Source organism: Indicator indicator, chromosome 38 (assembly GCF_027791375.1).
Source record: "Indicator indicator isolate 239-I01 chromosome 38, UM_Iind_1.1, whole genome shotgun sequence".
NCBI classification, from domain to species: Eukaryota; Metazoa; Chordata; class Aves; order Piciformes; family Indicatoridae; genus Indicator; species Indicator indicator.
This window is the reverse complement of record NC_072047.1, coordinates 1,423,581-1,436,638: the sequence shown is the minus strand read 5'-3', so window position 1 is coordinate 1,436,638 and position 13,058 is coordinate 1,423,581. Positions and strand designations below refer to the sequence as shown.

At 43.9% G+C, this 13,058-nt stretch overlaps 1 protein-coding gene across 1 annotated transcript in view; it reads right to left on the bottom strand.

Moving 5' to 3' along the window:
• UNC5D (unc-5 netrin receptor D) overlaps window positions 1–13,058 on the bottom strand; it is an 85,740-nt gene that overhangs the window by 55,188 nt on the left and 17,494 nt on the right. The window contains exons 4-6 of the mRNA XM_054396590.1: window positions 11,036–11,241; window positions 5,733–5,876; window positions 1,070–1,173 (exon numbers count right to left, since the gene is read on the bottom strand). Of these exons, the coding sequence (XP_054252565.1) occupies window positions 1,070–1,173; window positions 5,733–5,876; window positions 11,036–11,241 (454 nt within the window). The remainder of the gene's footprint in view (window positions 1–1,069; window positions 1,174–5,732; window positions 5,877–11,035; window positions 11,242–13,058) is intronic.

Below are 13,058 nucleotides of genomic sequence, written 5' to 3'. Positions count from 1 at the left end.
CCTGGTCTCTAAACCCTTCCCTGCCCTTCAGAAGAACCTGAAGAGCATACTGGAAGCACAGCTCAGCACCATGAGGCTCTCCCTGTGGCTGAGCTCATGCTGCAGCCTGCCTGTGGCTCACCCAGGCACAGAGAGATTTCAGGCACTGATGTCAGGCTAGTACTAGCTCAAGACCACCACCAGCAGTCTGCTTCTCCTCAGGTAAGGACATCATGATGCCATGCTTGCTGCCACCATCAGGTTCTCTCTTTTTTGATAATGCCTCTCTAGCAGATTTTTAAACACAACCCACTTAGAACACCTCCCTCCAAGAACAGCCTGGCTATCACCATTTTAAAGCATCCCTGTTAGCATCCTGTTAAGATTCAACTCCCTTGACAAAAAAAAAAAAAAACACAAAAACAAAAACAAACCCAAACATGGTTAATGCTAAGGGAAAACAAAACAAAACAATCCCCCCCCCAAAAAAAAAACAACAAACAAACCCCCCAAGTTATTACTTGCAGCAGATTTTCTCTCTCCAGCAACAATTTATCATCACATTTTTAGGTTTGTTTCTTTCTTTGCTCTATTTTATTTTTCCTTTCTTTCTTTGCTCTATTATTTTTTCCTTTCTTTCTTTGCTCTATTATTTTTTCCTTTCTTTCTTTGCTCTATTATTTTTTCCTTTCTTTCTTTGCTCTATTATTTTTTCCTTTGCTCTATTTTTTCCTTTGCTCTATTTTCTTTTTCCCAGCGAGGAAAGTAACTTCTGAGAACTAACAATCTGCTTTCAGTTTGCAAGCACAGAACTTGAAGGTTGCAACCCAAAGAGGAATTTTGCTTCTTTTTTTCTTCCAGCAAACATTCCCTGGGTTCTGATAAAAAGCCACACTTTGGAAAACCTTAGATAATAACAATGAAAAAACAAAACCAAACATATTTAAAGCAGCCTGTGGGAGAAGAACACTATAACCCACACTGGACCTTGAAAACCAGATGGCAGCTAAACCATTTTTTGCTTCTCTCCTCATTGCTCAGCAGCCCAGGAAGGCCTCAGCCACCAGCAGTGCCATGCACAAAGCCTCACCTCAGCTGCAGGGACTCCCTCGGGCGGCCGGCAGTGGAGAACGATCATCCCTTCGATGGGAACCTCCTTCCCTTGTGGGTCTTGCTCAAAGTTCTTCCTTAAATCTGCAGAGTGGAATGCAATAAATTCATTAGACTTCCAAAAGCCTCCCCAGACAACCCTAGGCAGGCTGCAGAAGTGAGCAACAAGAGAGCTTTGCCACCTTTTGCTCCGATGTGTGTGCGTGAAGCAAGGGACAAGTGAGAGCTGCTGCTCCTTCCCTGGGTGAGAGCAAGGAGGTTCTGCCACCTCTGGCTGTATTTCCACTTCCACCCCTTTAAGAATGATCTGTGTGTGGCTATAATTGATTGCAGTACCCACAAACTCAGTGGCTCCTGCTGTGCATTCAATCTCTCAAGCTACTGCCCTTCCAAGAGAGGAGAGTTAAATCCAAGAACACAACCTGGTGCTGTGGAGGTGCTGTTAGAACCCACTGAATGAAGCCTTCCTGATGTGCATTCAGTCTCTCAAGCCACACTGCCCTTCCAAAACAGGGCAGTGGCTCCAAATTCTCCAAAACAGGAAAATTAAACACAGGAAGACAACCTGGTGCTGGGGAGGTGCTGTTAGAACCCTCTGAATGAAGCCTTCCTGCTATGCATTCAATCTCTCAAGCCACTGCCCTTCCAAGAGAGGAGAGTTAATGTAAGAACACAACCTGGTGCTGTGGAGGTGCTGTTAGAACCCTCTGAATGAAGCCCAGACTGGGTGAATCATTCCCTAGTAGTCTTCAGACGAGTGCCAGGGTGCTTCAGAAAATGTTCTCAGCGAGATGTTTTGTTCATCTTCGCCTACACACTGCAGGGAGGGAAGGGACTGAGAGCAATTCCACACATTCCAAGCTGGCTGATGGCAAGATTGGTTCATTTCAGATACCAGGGCCCAGTTAATACAGGATAGGACATTCTGTCTAAGAGCCAGGCTGATGTGACTGCTGCAGTTAACCCAGGATAAGAAACAGGACAGGCTCAGTGCCACCCTGATGTGGCCTCAGCACTTTTAACCAGAAAAGGCAGAAAGGAAACCTGCATCCAGTGGCACTCACCTAGCCCATAAATGTGCCAAGTTTTGCTTGCAAAAAACAAAATGGGAGGAATGTTACTTACTCCATGTGCCTTGTTAGTTAGGATGCTTCCATTTTCCTCAAGCAGTGTCTCAGATTGCACTGTGTGGATTTACTGATTTAATTTTCTCCATTGCTTACACTTCATGAAATACAACAACCTTCTCCCCCCCCCCCCCCCTTAAAGAGCAGAGGCTCTGAATCAGTTCCCCTTTAAGACATATTTCACACAATACATTAAAACTGATTTCAGCAAGCTGGTCACTACAAAAAGATGCACACAGTGCATATATTCTCCTTTTTATGATTCTTGCTTCATGCTGTTTCTTTTTTTTTTTCCCTTTCCCCCCCCCCCCAGATAACCAATAACTTTTCCAGTGCTCCATTTAAAAAGTCATTCATTAACAGTTAGGCTGCAGCTGTGCCTACAAATGCCTTTATTAGGATGAGAAATGGAGTTAAGATCCATCTTCTCATTTTCTCTGTGTTCCACACTATCATAAAGAAATACTTACCTGCTTGCTCAGAGAAATATTAAGTGCTGCAGTGCTTTGAATTTGACTCACTATTCAGAATCTCCAGGTTTTAAGTGGAAAGGAAGAAAAAAAAAAAAGGAGAAGAAAGAAAGGAAAAAAAAAAGAAAGGAAAAAAAAGGAAAAAAGAAAGAAAGAAAAAAAGGAAAAAAGAAAGAAAAAAAAAGGAAAAAAGAAAGAAAGAAAAAAAGGAAAAAAAAAAGAAAGAAAAAAAGGAAAAAAGAAAGAAAGAAAAAAAGGAAAAAAGAAAGAAAGAAAAAAAGGAAAAAAGAAAGAAAGAAAAAAAGGAAAAAAGAAAGAAAGAAAAAAAGGAAAAAAGAAAGAAAGAAAAAAAGGAAAAAAGAAAGAAAATAGGAAAAAAGAAAGAAAAAAGGAAAAAAGAAAGAAAAAAAGGAAAAAAGAAAGAAAAAAGGAAAAAAGAAAGAAAAAAGGAAAAAAGAAAGAAAAAAGGAAAAAAGAAAGAAAAAAAAGGAAAAAAGAAAGAAAAAAAAAAAAGAAAGAAAAAAGAAAAAAGAAAGAAAAAAGGAAAAAAGAAAGAAAAAAAGGAAAAAAGAAAGAAAAAAAGGAAAAAAGAAAGAAAAAAAGGAAAAAAGAAAGAAAAAAAGGAAAAAAGAAAGAAAAAAAGGAAAAAAGAAAGAAAAAAGGAAAAAAGATAGAAAAATGGAAAAAAGAAATAAAAAAGGAAAAAAGAAAGAAAAAAAGGAAAAAAGAAAGAAAAAAAGGAAAAAAGAAAGAAAAAAAGGAAAAAAAAGAAAGAAAAAAAAAGGAAAAAAAGAAAGAAAAAAAGTAGCCACTTCCACACTGCACATCACCATGAGGGGTGCTGTGAAGGGGTTTCTGTATGCTGTCCAAATTGGACCTACACATCCTCATCTCCAGCCCTCCTCAGGGTATTCCCTGCCAGAAATCCATGCCCCAAATTAAGTAGCTGGGTTGTTCACCACAGAGAGGATGACACAGGTCCAGGAAAGGGCAAGGTCTGGCCACTCCTGGGGGTGGTTTACAGACAGCTGCTGGCAGCTATTCATTTTTTTCTGTCTGGAGTGGTAACGAGTTCCATCATCTCTGCACTCAAGAATTGCTGTTCTTCCTGTGAAAAACACCCCACAGCTCCAAGTAAAAGCAGCCCAGCAAATGGCCAGTGCAGGAACACAGTTCTCAGGAGAAAGATCCAAGCCAGGCTCTGTGCAGGAGGTAAGGCAGAAATGGGGAGCACTCTCTGGAGGGCTCAGGTTAACAGAGTGTCTGCAGTCAGTGTGTGGAGATGTGGCTTGCACAAGAGCTGGTACCAGGCTGATGAGTCTGTAAGTCCCAGCATGCAGCTCCACCTGCTCCTGCTCATCCTGGGCTGTGTTTTTGTTTGTTTGGGTTTTGTTTTGTTTTCTTTTTTTAACTCATATTGCCATGTTGTAGGGCTGGGGAAATCACAGTGCAGAGAAAAGTCAATAAAAATTCAATTCAGAGTAATAGTCCTCTACAGCTTAGCCAGGCCAGGGAATTATTAGCTCATTCAGTGTTATGACAGCTAATGCACTAAAACAAAATAATTGAATTTACACATATTTACACATTCAGCCTGAATCAGTCAACAACAAAAACAAACAAACAGGCAAAAGTCTTTCATTTATAAAATCCAGGAGTTTTTACATTGCCCTCTTCTTGGTCTCAGCTCTTTATTTGAAGCTATCCCCATTCAAAGAGCATAATCCTAGAAAGATTGTTTGAATTAGAACACCACCTGCATGAGTTAGCATCCAGAGGGGTTGCACTAACCCTCTCCAGCCCCTCATCTCCTTCCAAGCAGCATTTCTCCCACCCCTGTTGCCACCATTTCCTGGCACTAGGTCTGGAAAGCCCTGAACTGGTGATTCAAAGGAGAAAGGGGGAAGGTAATTCCCTGAATTCTCTGCTAGCAGCACTGCTCTGATTCTGTCAGAAAACTGTAGCAGATCTAATTGCAAGGTAAAAATTGGATGAGGCTTGGAGTTATCTCCACAGTCTCATAGTAACAATTGTGTTTGGGTTCTGTCTTCTTTATGTCCCTCTTGCTATGGTGGCCTTTATTGCATTCTCCAGTTTTTGTGTCTTTCAAATAATGATCTGTGGGTTGTGAGCTGTAACAGCCCAGCACACTGCTTCAGAAGTGAGGAACAGAGATAAACTGAGGCTGGGCACTTCCTCTCAGGGGACTGTGGTTGTCTTCTGCTTCACACTGCATTAAAAATCCTGCAATCAGTCTCCTATGCTAAAAGAGATGACACCAAATGACTTCCCTTCCGCACCTAAAAATGAAGCAGAGCTCTGAAAACCTGCCCTGGGGTCTGCTTTCTGTGATAGCTCTGCAGGACCTCCCAGGGAGGGCTTGCAAAGGCAGCAGAACCTCACCTGAATATTTCATAGAATGACTGAATGGGTTGGGTTGGAAGGGACCTTCAAGATCATCCAGTTGCAACCCCCTTGCCATGGGCAGGGACACCTCCCACCAGCCCAGGTTGCTCAAAGCTTCATCCAACCTGACCTTGAACACCTCCAGGGAGGAGGCAGCCACAGCCTCCCTGGGCAGCCTGTTCCAGTGTCTCCCCAACCTTCACTCTCAAGAATTTCTTCATCATCTCCAGTCTCAATCTGCCCTCTTCCAGCTCAAAGCCATTGTCCCTCATCCTTGAACCACAAACCCTTGACCAAAGTCCCTCCCCAGCTCTTCTGGAGCCCTTTCAGGTACTGGCAGGCTGCTCTAAGGTCTCCCTGGAGCCTTCTCTTCTCCAGGTTGAACTCTCCCAGCCTGTCCCCCACAGAGACCTTCTCCAGCCCTCTTGATCATCTTCATGGCCTCCTCTAGATTTGCTCCAGCAGTTCCACATCCTACTTGTGTTGAGGGCCCCAGGACTGGACACAGTACTGCAGGGAGGGGTCTCATGAGAGCAGAGCAGGGGGGGAGAGTCATGTCTCTCCTCACATTCAACCCTAAACCCCAGCAGACCTCCACACCTCACCCAACCCAGAGCAGCAGAACCTTTGCTCTACTCACAAGCTATGCGGACCGAAGCCTTCCTGCTCTTGGAGGTCCCAAGGTGGCTCCATGCCACACACTGACACCAGTAATCTTCTGGCCCATGAAAATCTTCCACCTGCTGTCTCGTGACATTGATGAACACCTCTCGAACCTTCAGTCCTGAAGTGGAAAAAAAAGAGAGGGAAAAAAATCAGCTGATCCAGGCTTGGGCATGCAGCTAAGGTTAGCCAAACCTTTCCTTTTAATTAAACAATTCCATTTTTAATCAAGGCAAAGCTTTAATTACTTTGACAGTAATAAATTGCCACTAATTAAATTCCAACAGCTGAGTAGGTCATAACACATGGAGTTACAAGAGCTTCCCACCTACTGTGGGTCTTTGCAAGAGTGTAACACCCCCCTCAAAAACCTCCTTGCGTCTTTTCCATCCAGGATGTTCCTCTGGAATGTTATTATGTAATAAAAATGAAAAGTGTCTTCCACTCTAACATCTCAGTGCCCTTGAAAGCCTTTCTGAACTACCCTGGTGGGACCCCATCAATTCAAACAGTCAGAACTAAGCAGATGTCCCCTGGAATTCCAGACACTACTACTGGAGCTCCATTTCCTCAGAGAGGAGAGAAAATCTCTCTCAGTGTGCAGCACACAGAAAAGCTCAGCTCAAGCCATTACAGCCTGGAAGGAAAAGGAAAGCATGAGAGGGGGAATAAATTTGACAGGTCACAAGAGGAGATGGTCCTCTTCCCCAGTCTGGCCTTCTGGCACCAAGTGAAGCAGCTAAAAAGCTGAAGTTTTGCCTTAACTTTCACAACCAGAAGCGTTTATAACATCAGGCAGATACTGGCTTTGCTTTCTGTGGCTTCCTCAAGTATAACCTTGCTAAATTCATCTGCAGTGCAAGGTGGTTGGTGCTTACTGTAAATCTGCTTGTGGTCTACCAAAACGACTGCAATGCTTCTCTCCTGAGGGAGGAACCAGTTGCACCTCAAGGCGGGAGGCAAGGCTCAAAGGGAACAACCAGGGCAAGCCAACAGCAGGGAAAAGCCCTGTGCTGCTTCTCAAGCCTCCACCATACTCCTAACACCCTGGACACAGGTGGAATTTAGCCTTCAGACACCAGAAGCATTTGCTTTGGACCCAGCTTGAAGATTAAGTGCAAGACATCCAGAGGTCTTGTAAACCTGACACCTTACTTTATACACTTGGGATGTTCACCATCTCTACAACCTCCTTTGCAAGACAGCCTTGAGGAGAGGAGATACAATCCAAATCTGGATGAAAAGGCATCAGGAGTCATTTGAAAGAGCTCATCAGAAAAGCATTAATTTGCAAATAGAGAACATTCATGCCTAATACTTTTCCCCTCCTGTGCAGTCCCAAGATACTTATTTCCCCTTCACTGGAAATGAATGAAAACTCAATCTTAAAATAGTTCGTGCCTGTGAAGTTTATAAAGCAGCAAGACATTTCTAAACCTCAACTCCATAAAAATTGGTTTCCACTTAATCTCAGGCATCATTAACAGCTGGGTATTCCACTTCTGAAAAGGCACTGGGAAGTCAGTTTGCTCCTTTGCTAAACAGGAGAGCTGGAGGCCTGTGGGGGATGCTCAGTGAAGAGGGGTGGGGAAGGTCAGATAAGCTTTAAACACTCTAAAGTAACACAGGTTTGTGTTTAGGGTTTTTTTTTTTCCTCCTATTCCAGTAGCAGGCAAAGGGGAATTTAACTTCTCTTCATTTGGCTTGTTCAGCTGCTGCATTTCATAACGATACCTAAAGACATTGGCAAACCTGTAATAGCTTCCTAAGCTGTCTCAGTAATCATTGCACTCAAATATTTATTCACTCTGCAATAAGCAAACAGAGGTTTCCTGCCTGGTTTGGTTTGCAGGGTTTTTTTTTTGTTTTGTTTTTTTTTTTTTTTTTTTTTTTTTGTTGGTTTTTGTTGTTGTTGTTGTTCAATATGTTGATGCAGTTTTCAGTAGAACTGTTTCCCAAACATCTCTCTGTTTTCAGCCAGGCTGCAGAGGAGCCCTTGTGAAACAGACACAGCACATGGAAGTGGAACAAGCTCAGTCACAGAATTGGTGAGGTTGGTAGGGACCTCTGGAGAACATCCCTGGGGGCAGTTTTATTTTGTTGATGGGGAAAGTGCAGCTATTTCCATTTGGTTTAGGAACAAATGTACCCAGCAACGTGCTCAAGATGCACCAGGAGAGGTTTAGGTTGGAAACGAGAAATAATTTCTTCATTGATGGAGTGGTTAAACATTGGAACAGGCTGCTCATGGAAGTGCTGCAGTCTGCATCCCTGGAGGGATTGAAAAGCTGTGCAGATGTGGTGCTGAAGGACAATGGTTTAGTGGTTGACCTGGCAGTGCTGGGTTAGTGGTGGGACTCCATGATCTCAAAGGTCTCTTCCAACCTTAATGATTCTGTGGACTGCAGGAAGCAAACCTTTTAGGAACAAAAGCAAATGCCCTTCATATATCAACAACAAAGGTACCCAACCTGCCCTCTGCACCTTGAGGAACACCAGAAAACGCTCACAGGATATGATACAGACCACAGAATTCACACAGATACAACCTGGCTCCTGATAAACAGGAGCAGCACTTTACCTGGGACTTGTAGAACTCCAATCAGGGCTGCAAGTCCAGCCCTTTAAATTATTATGCAAATTCTAAGCACCATCTTTTGTCACAGAGTGCAGCCTTACAGAATATGAAATGATGGCTCTGGTACTGATATGCTAATAAGCTTTTCTGCACCATTGGATGGTGTAGCTGCAGCCAGACTAATGCCAGCAGCAGATGAATAATTGCTCTCCATGTACAGAACATAACAGAGCCGCACAGAACTTCAGCATTTGTCAGCTTTATTTGTTTAAATGAAAACACTGACAGCAGTTGTTGCTGTAATCTTCTTGATCAGACAAGAAAACTCTAGTTACTCCTAGCGGGGCTGATCCTCCAGTGAACCCAAAAAGTTGAAATATTTGTTAAACCAACTCTGAGGTGCAAGAAAAATAAAACAGGAGGAAATTAATCCAACTGTGATTATGATATTTTTATCACAGTAGCTACATCATCTAGCTCAGGCTCTCACAGAGAAAAAGAGAGCAAAGTCCCTGTTCTGCCACGTTTATGGACCAGACAGCAAAGGCAGGCTGTGGATCCCTGAGTTTCCTGCAGCTCAGGAAGCAAGGCAGGAGAGGATGAAATAACTTGGTCCCTAACCAACTGGCTGTGGCAGTGGAGAGTTGGGAAGCTCTGCCCATCAGAGCTGCAGCCATGTTCTGACTTGTCTGCACTGATTTCCCACAGAGACTTCACTGCCAGCTCCTCAAGCACACCAGGACCCATTCCCATCCTCAGGCAGCCAGCACATGGCACAGCCCCTAAGTACCCAGCTTACAACAAAGTGCTTCCTCCACTGCTGCTCCTCTTCACATTGAAACTGGCTCCTCTGTTACTCTGAGGCCTTTATTTCTGTCCTAGAAAACCAAATGCCTGCAACAGTGGACTCCACATAGTGATCACAATGACAAAACACACACCTTGTGTCCCCACAGCTGTTGGAACTGGATGATCCTCAGGGCCCCTTCCAACCCTGTGATTCTGTGAACACCACTTAAAGGCTCAGCTCAGTCCTAGAGGTAAAACTCAAACCTGCCACATTTATATTCCAGACCTCATTTGCTGAGCCTGTGCCTTCATGTCTTAATCCTCAATGTTCCTGCTGTTATTTAAAACATAAAACCCCAACACCTAATGTTACTTCATCTGTTTGGGTTGGGAGGTTTTTTTTTTTGTTGTTGTTGTTTTGTTTTTAATTCTGATATTAATCCGAGGCTTAGAAAACATAATTGAAGCATTCAGAAGACAACTTTTCATTAAGCATATGGAAGGAAAACATTTAGGGATGACATTTCTTCTCCATTGATTCAGCGATGCCTTTAGAAGTAAAGGTTATGCCTGGCAAATCATTTCCAAAAAGGTAGCTGTAAAAATTAAAATTCATGCAGATTAGCATTTGCAGGGGGACAAAAAAACACCCAAAAAAACAACTTTAGCATGAAATCTCCTCAGAAAGTGTCATTTAAAAAGAATGTCAAACACCACTTGAAGAGAGGTAACTTCCTTTTAAATGTCTTTTCTTTTTTTCCCCTCAAAAACTAAAAAGGAATTTCTTGTACCACCACTTGAAGAGGGATAACTTTCTTTTAAATATCTTTTTTTTTTTTCCCCTCAAAAACTAAAAAGGAATTTCTTGTACTGCTGGAGAGGCTGTTGTGCATACAGTGCTATTTCCAAGACACAGAGTTGCCTAGCAATCCGGGGATTTCAAGAGAGGAGAAAAGCAATAACAAACCAGGGTTGTGAAATTATAAGACAGTGCAGCAGTAAATTGGTTTGCAATACTTATCAAGATGCTTCTAAATCAAAAAAAAAAAAAAAAAGAAAGAAAGAAAAAGGAAAAAAGATAGAGGCTGTGCTGGGAGCTTGATAAGATCTGTTGATCGTTTCCAGCTTTCTCCCTTCTCACTCTCTTCTAGTTACTTCTCCACAGTGGATTTCTAACTGTTTAATCACCTAGCAAATACTTCCACTGCCTGAGGGTGAAGGCAGATTTCAACCACCACAGCGATGGTTTTTCAGGGTTCACCTTGAGAGGAATTTCATTGAAACAAAGAAAGTTTCCCTGTTCCTGGTTCCCACTCCAGGTCACAGCACTGGGAGACAGCACAACTGTTGCCTGCAGAAGGCTTCTTCCCTTGCAGCAAGCTGGCTCTCCATGGTTGGTGTTTGACCTGGTTCTGCCTCCACTTGGTGCTGTGCATCCGGTTTGTTATCATCTCTGTGTAACCCCTCCTACACTTGCAGTCATTTCAGCTCCCTTTGTTTCCCCCATCCACACTGCCAGGCTCTGTATTCCCTTCTCTGCTGTCAGCTCTGTCCTCTCCTCACCCTCCTCCATCCACCACTCTCCCTTTTGAATTTTGAGGACCTGCTCCTCCCTGCTCCCCAGAGGCAGGAGCTGGCTTTACCAACACACCAAGACAACCAAAACACATGGGTGCTAAGCTTCTGCTGCCACTCTGTGCCCTCCTGCCATGGCTTGCTGGCTGTGCTCAGGGCAGGGTGGCATCATTGTGTGACTGGAGCCAGCTCCCAGTGCTGCAGCTCAGGGCGAGCCTGCAGCTAAAGCCACACAACTCTTTGTGTCTCTGCCTGGGATCTCTGCTCTTGCTCTCTTTCCACATCATTGACAGACACTGCACTCAGATTCCTGCCCTGAGGGACAGGCCAGCCCTCACCTGTGGTCTCATCCATGCTCTCCTCAGACACGTGCTCGTTCTGGTGGACCCATTCCCCGTTGCACTTGAAGAAGATCTGCATAGCTGGCATGGCCTTGCAGCGTAAGACAATGGGGTTGCTTTTGATAATGTAGGCATCATCTGGTTCCTCCATGAAATGAGGCAGTGTTCCAGGAGCAGATGGGATAGATTCTGGAAGGGCTTCACTGTTATCATTTCCTGAAAGGGAAGGAAAGAAAAAAAAAAAAATGTACATTTTTCATGTTGCTGTTGCACCCTTTGTGCCATCTCTGGAGTAGAGAAGACTGAGAGAGGGTTTAATAAATACTTATAGATATCTGAGTGCTGGGGGTCAAGAGGGAAGGGACAGGCTCTGCTCACTTGCACACTGGAATAGGACAAGGGGAAATGGATGGAAACTCCAGCATAGGAGGTTCCACCTCAACATGAGGAGGAACTTCTTCACTGTGAGGCTCCCAGAGCACTGGAACAGGCTGCCCAGAGAGGTTGTGGAGTCTCCTTCTCTGGAGACTTTCAAGACCCATCTGGATGTGTTCCTGTGTGACCTGTGCTGGATTCTATGGTCCTGCTCTGGCAGGGGGTTGGACTCAACGACCTTTGGAGGTCCCTTCCAACCCCTACCATCCTGTGATCTGATTTCAGTGATTAAATGCCCTTTAGGGCCTTACTAAAGTCTGGTTTAAGTAGAGAAGCACCTCTAGAACTTGTGAGCTGTCAGGGTTGTTCTTGGGAGAGGAATTTAACACACACACAGGCAAATATCCAATCATTTAAGAAAACTGGCAGGAAAAAAAACCACAAACAAACATCAGAAGCATCAGAAAACTGCATTGTCTCCATTGCCAATGCTACAGATGGGGAGCTGAGGCACAGAAAGATTAAATGAGTCAACCTAAGGTCATGCAGAAAGTCTGTGGAAGGAGTAGTAGCTAAACCCTATCCTCCTGAGTGACAGCCCAGTGCCTTAACTACCAAATCTTCCTTCCTTTCACTGAATTTAATTTCCTTTAGACAGTTGCTGCAGATGTATCAGGGATCAGAGCATTAACCACAGAGAAATATATTGATATGAACAGCATTACTGTGGCACTCCAGTGCTGGAAGAAGCAAACTGTGATTTTTATACCCACTTAGAGGAAATTTTCAATATGCTTTTACACTCTTCCCATTTACTGCAGCTCCTTTAAGGTGATATTCAAGTGGAAAAGTCATTCCTGCAGGGCAAGAAACTGCAAGGCACTGAGCTTCCACAGCTTGTATCACAGAGAGCAGGATCCAAGGGCATTTGTTCAGCTGTGTCTGAGCCTGGTGTCTGATTTTCTGAAGTGCTGTGCTCAGGCATCAGCACAGAAGCACTGGAACAGAAGTTTTTTTCCTCCACCACAACTCTTTTAATTGAGTCAAATCCTAGCTGCTGCTGGAAATTCCCATTGATTTTTAGCCATGCTGGGATTTAGTGCAGTGGTTTGCCAGATTTGTGAGCAAAAGCAGGGAAGGGCAACAGAAAGAAGTCAGAAGGGATCAGATCAGGAAGGAAGATTAGGAAGCACAGAGTAGCCAAGTGAGAGCAGGGGAGGACAGAGGCTGTATGGAGATGAAGGGAACAGAGTGTCAGGGAAAGAGGAATAGCTGAGGGCAATGCTATGTGGATTTAACCAAAAGCAGTGAAATTAAATTCAATGAAAAAGTAAGTTAGGATGGAGTGGAATAAATCTGAGAACTTTCACAGGTCTAGTAGCTTATGGAATAATGAGAACACCCTTTGCCTCTGCTTCTAGCACAGCCAGGTCTCTCACTCAGCCCCCAGGAGGTCTGGGTGTGCAAATACACAGTGTGCATGCTAGAGACCAGCAGGATTCCCCCCTGCCTTCAAAGGTTTAAACTGCACCCACAGCTCATTCCATATAAAACATTCCTGCAATTTTGAGTGGTTTACTACTCAACATTTACACCCACTTCCATCTTGTCAGTCTTCAGTAACACCACAGCCCCAGTGCAGAGC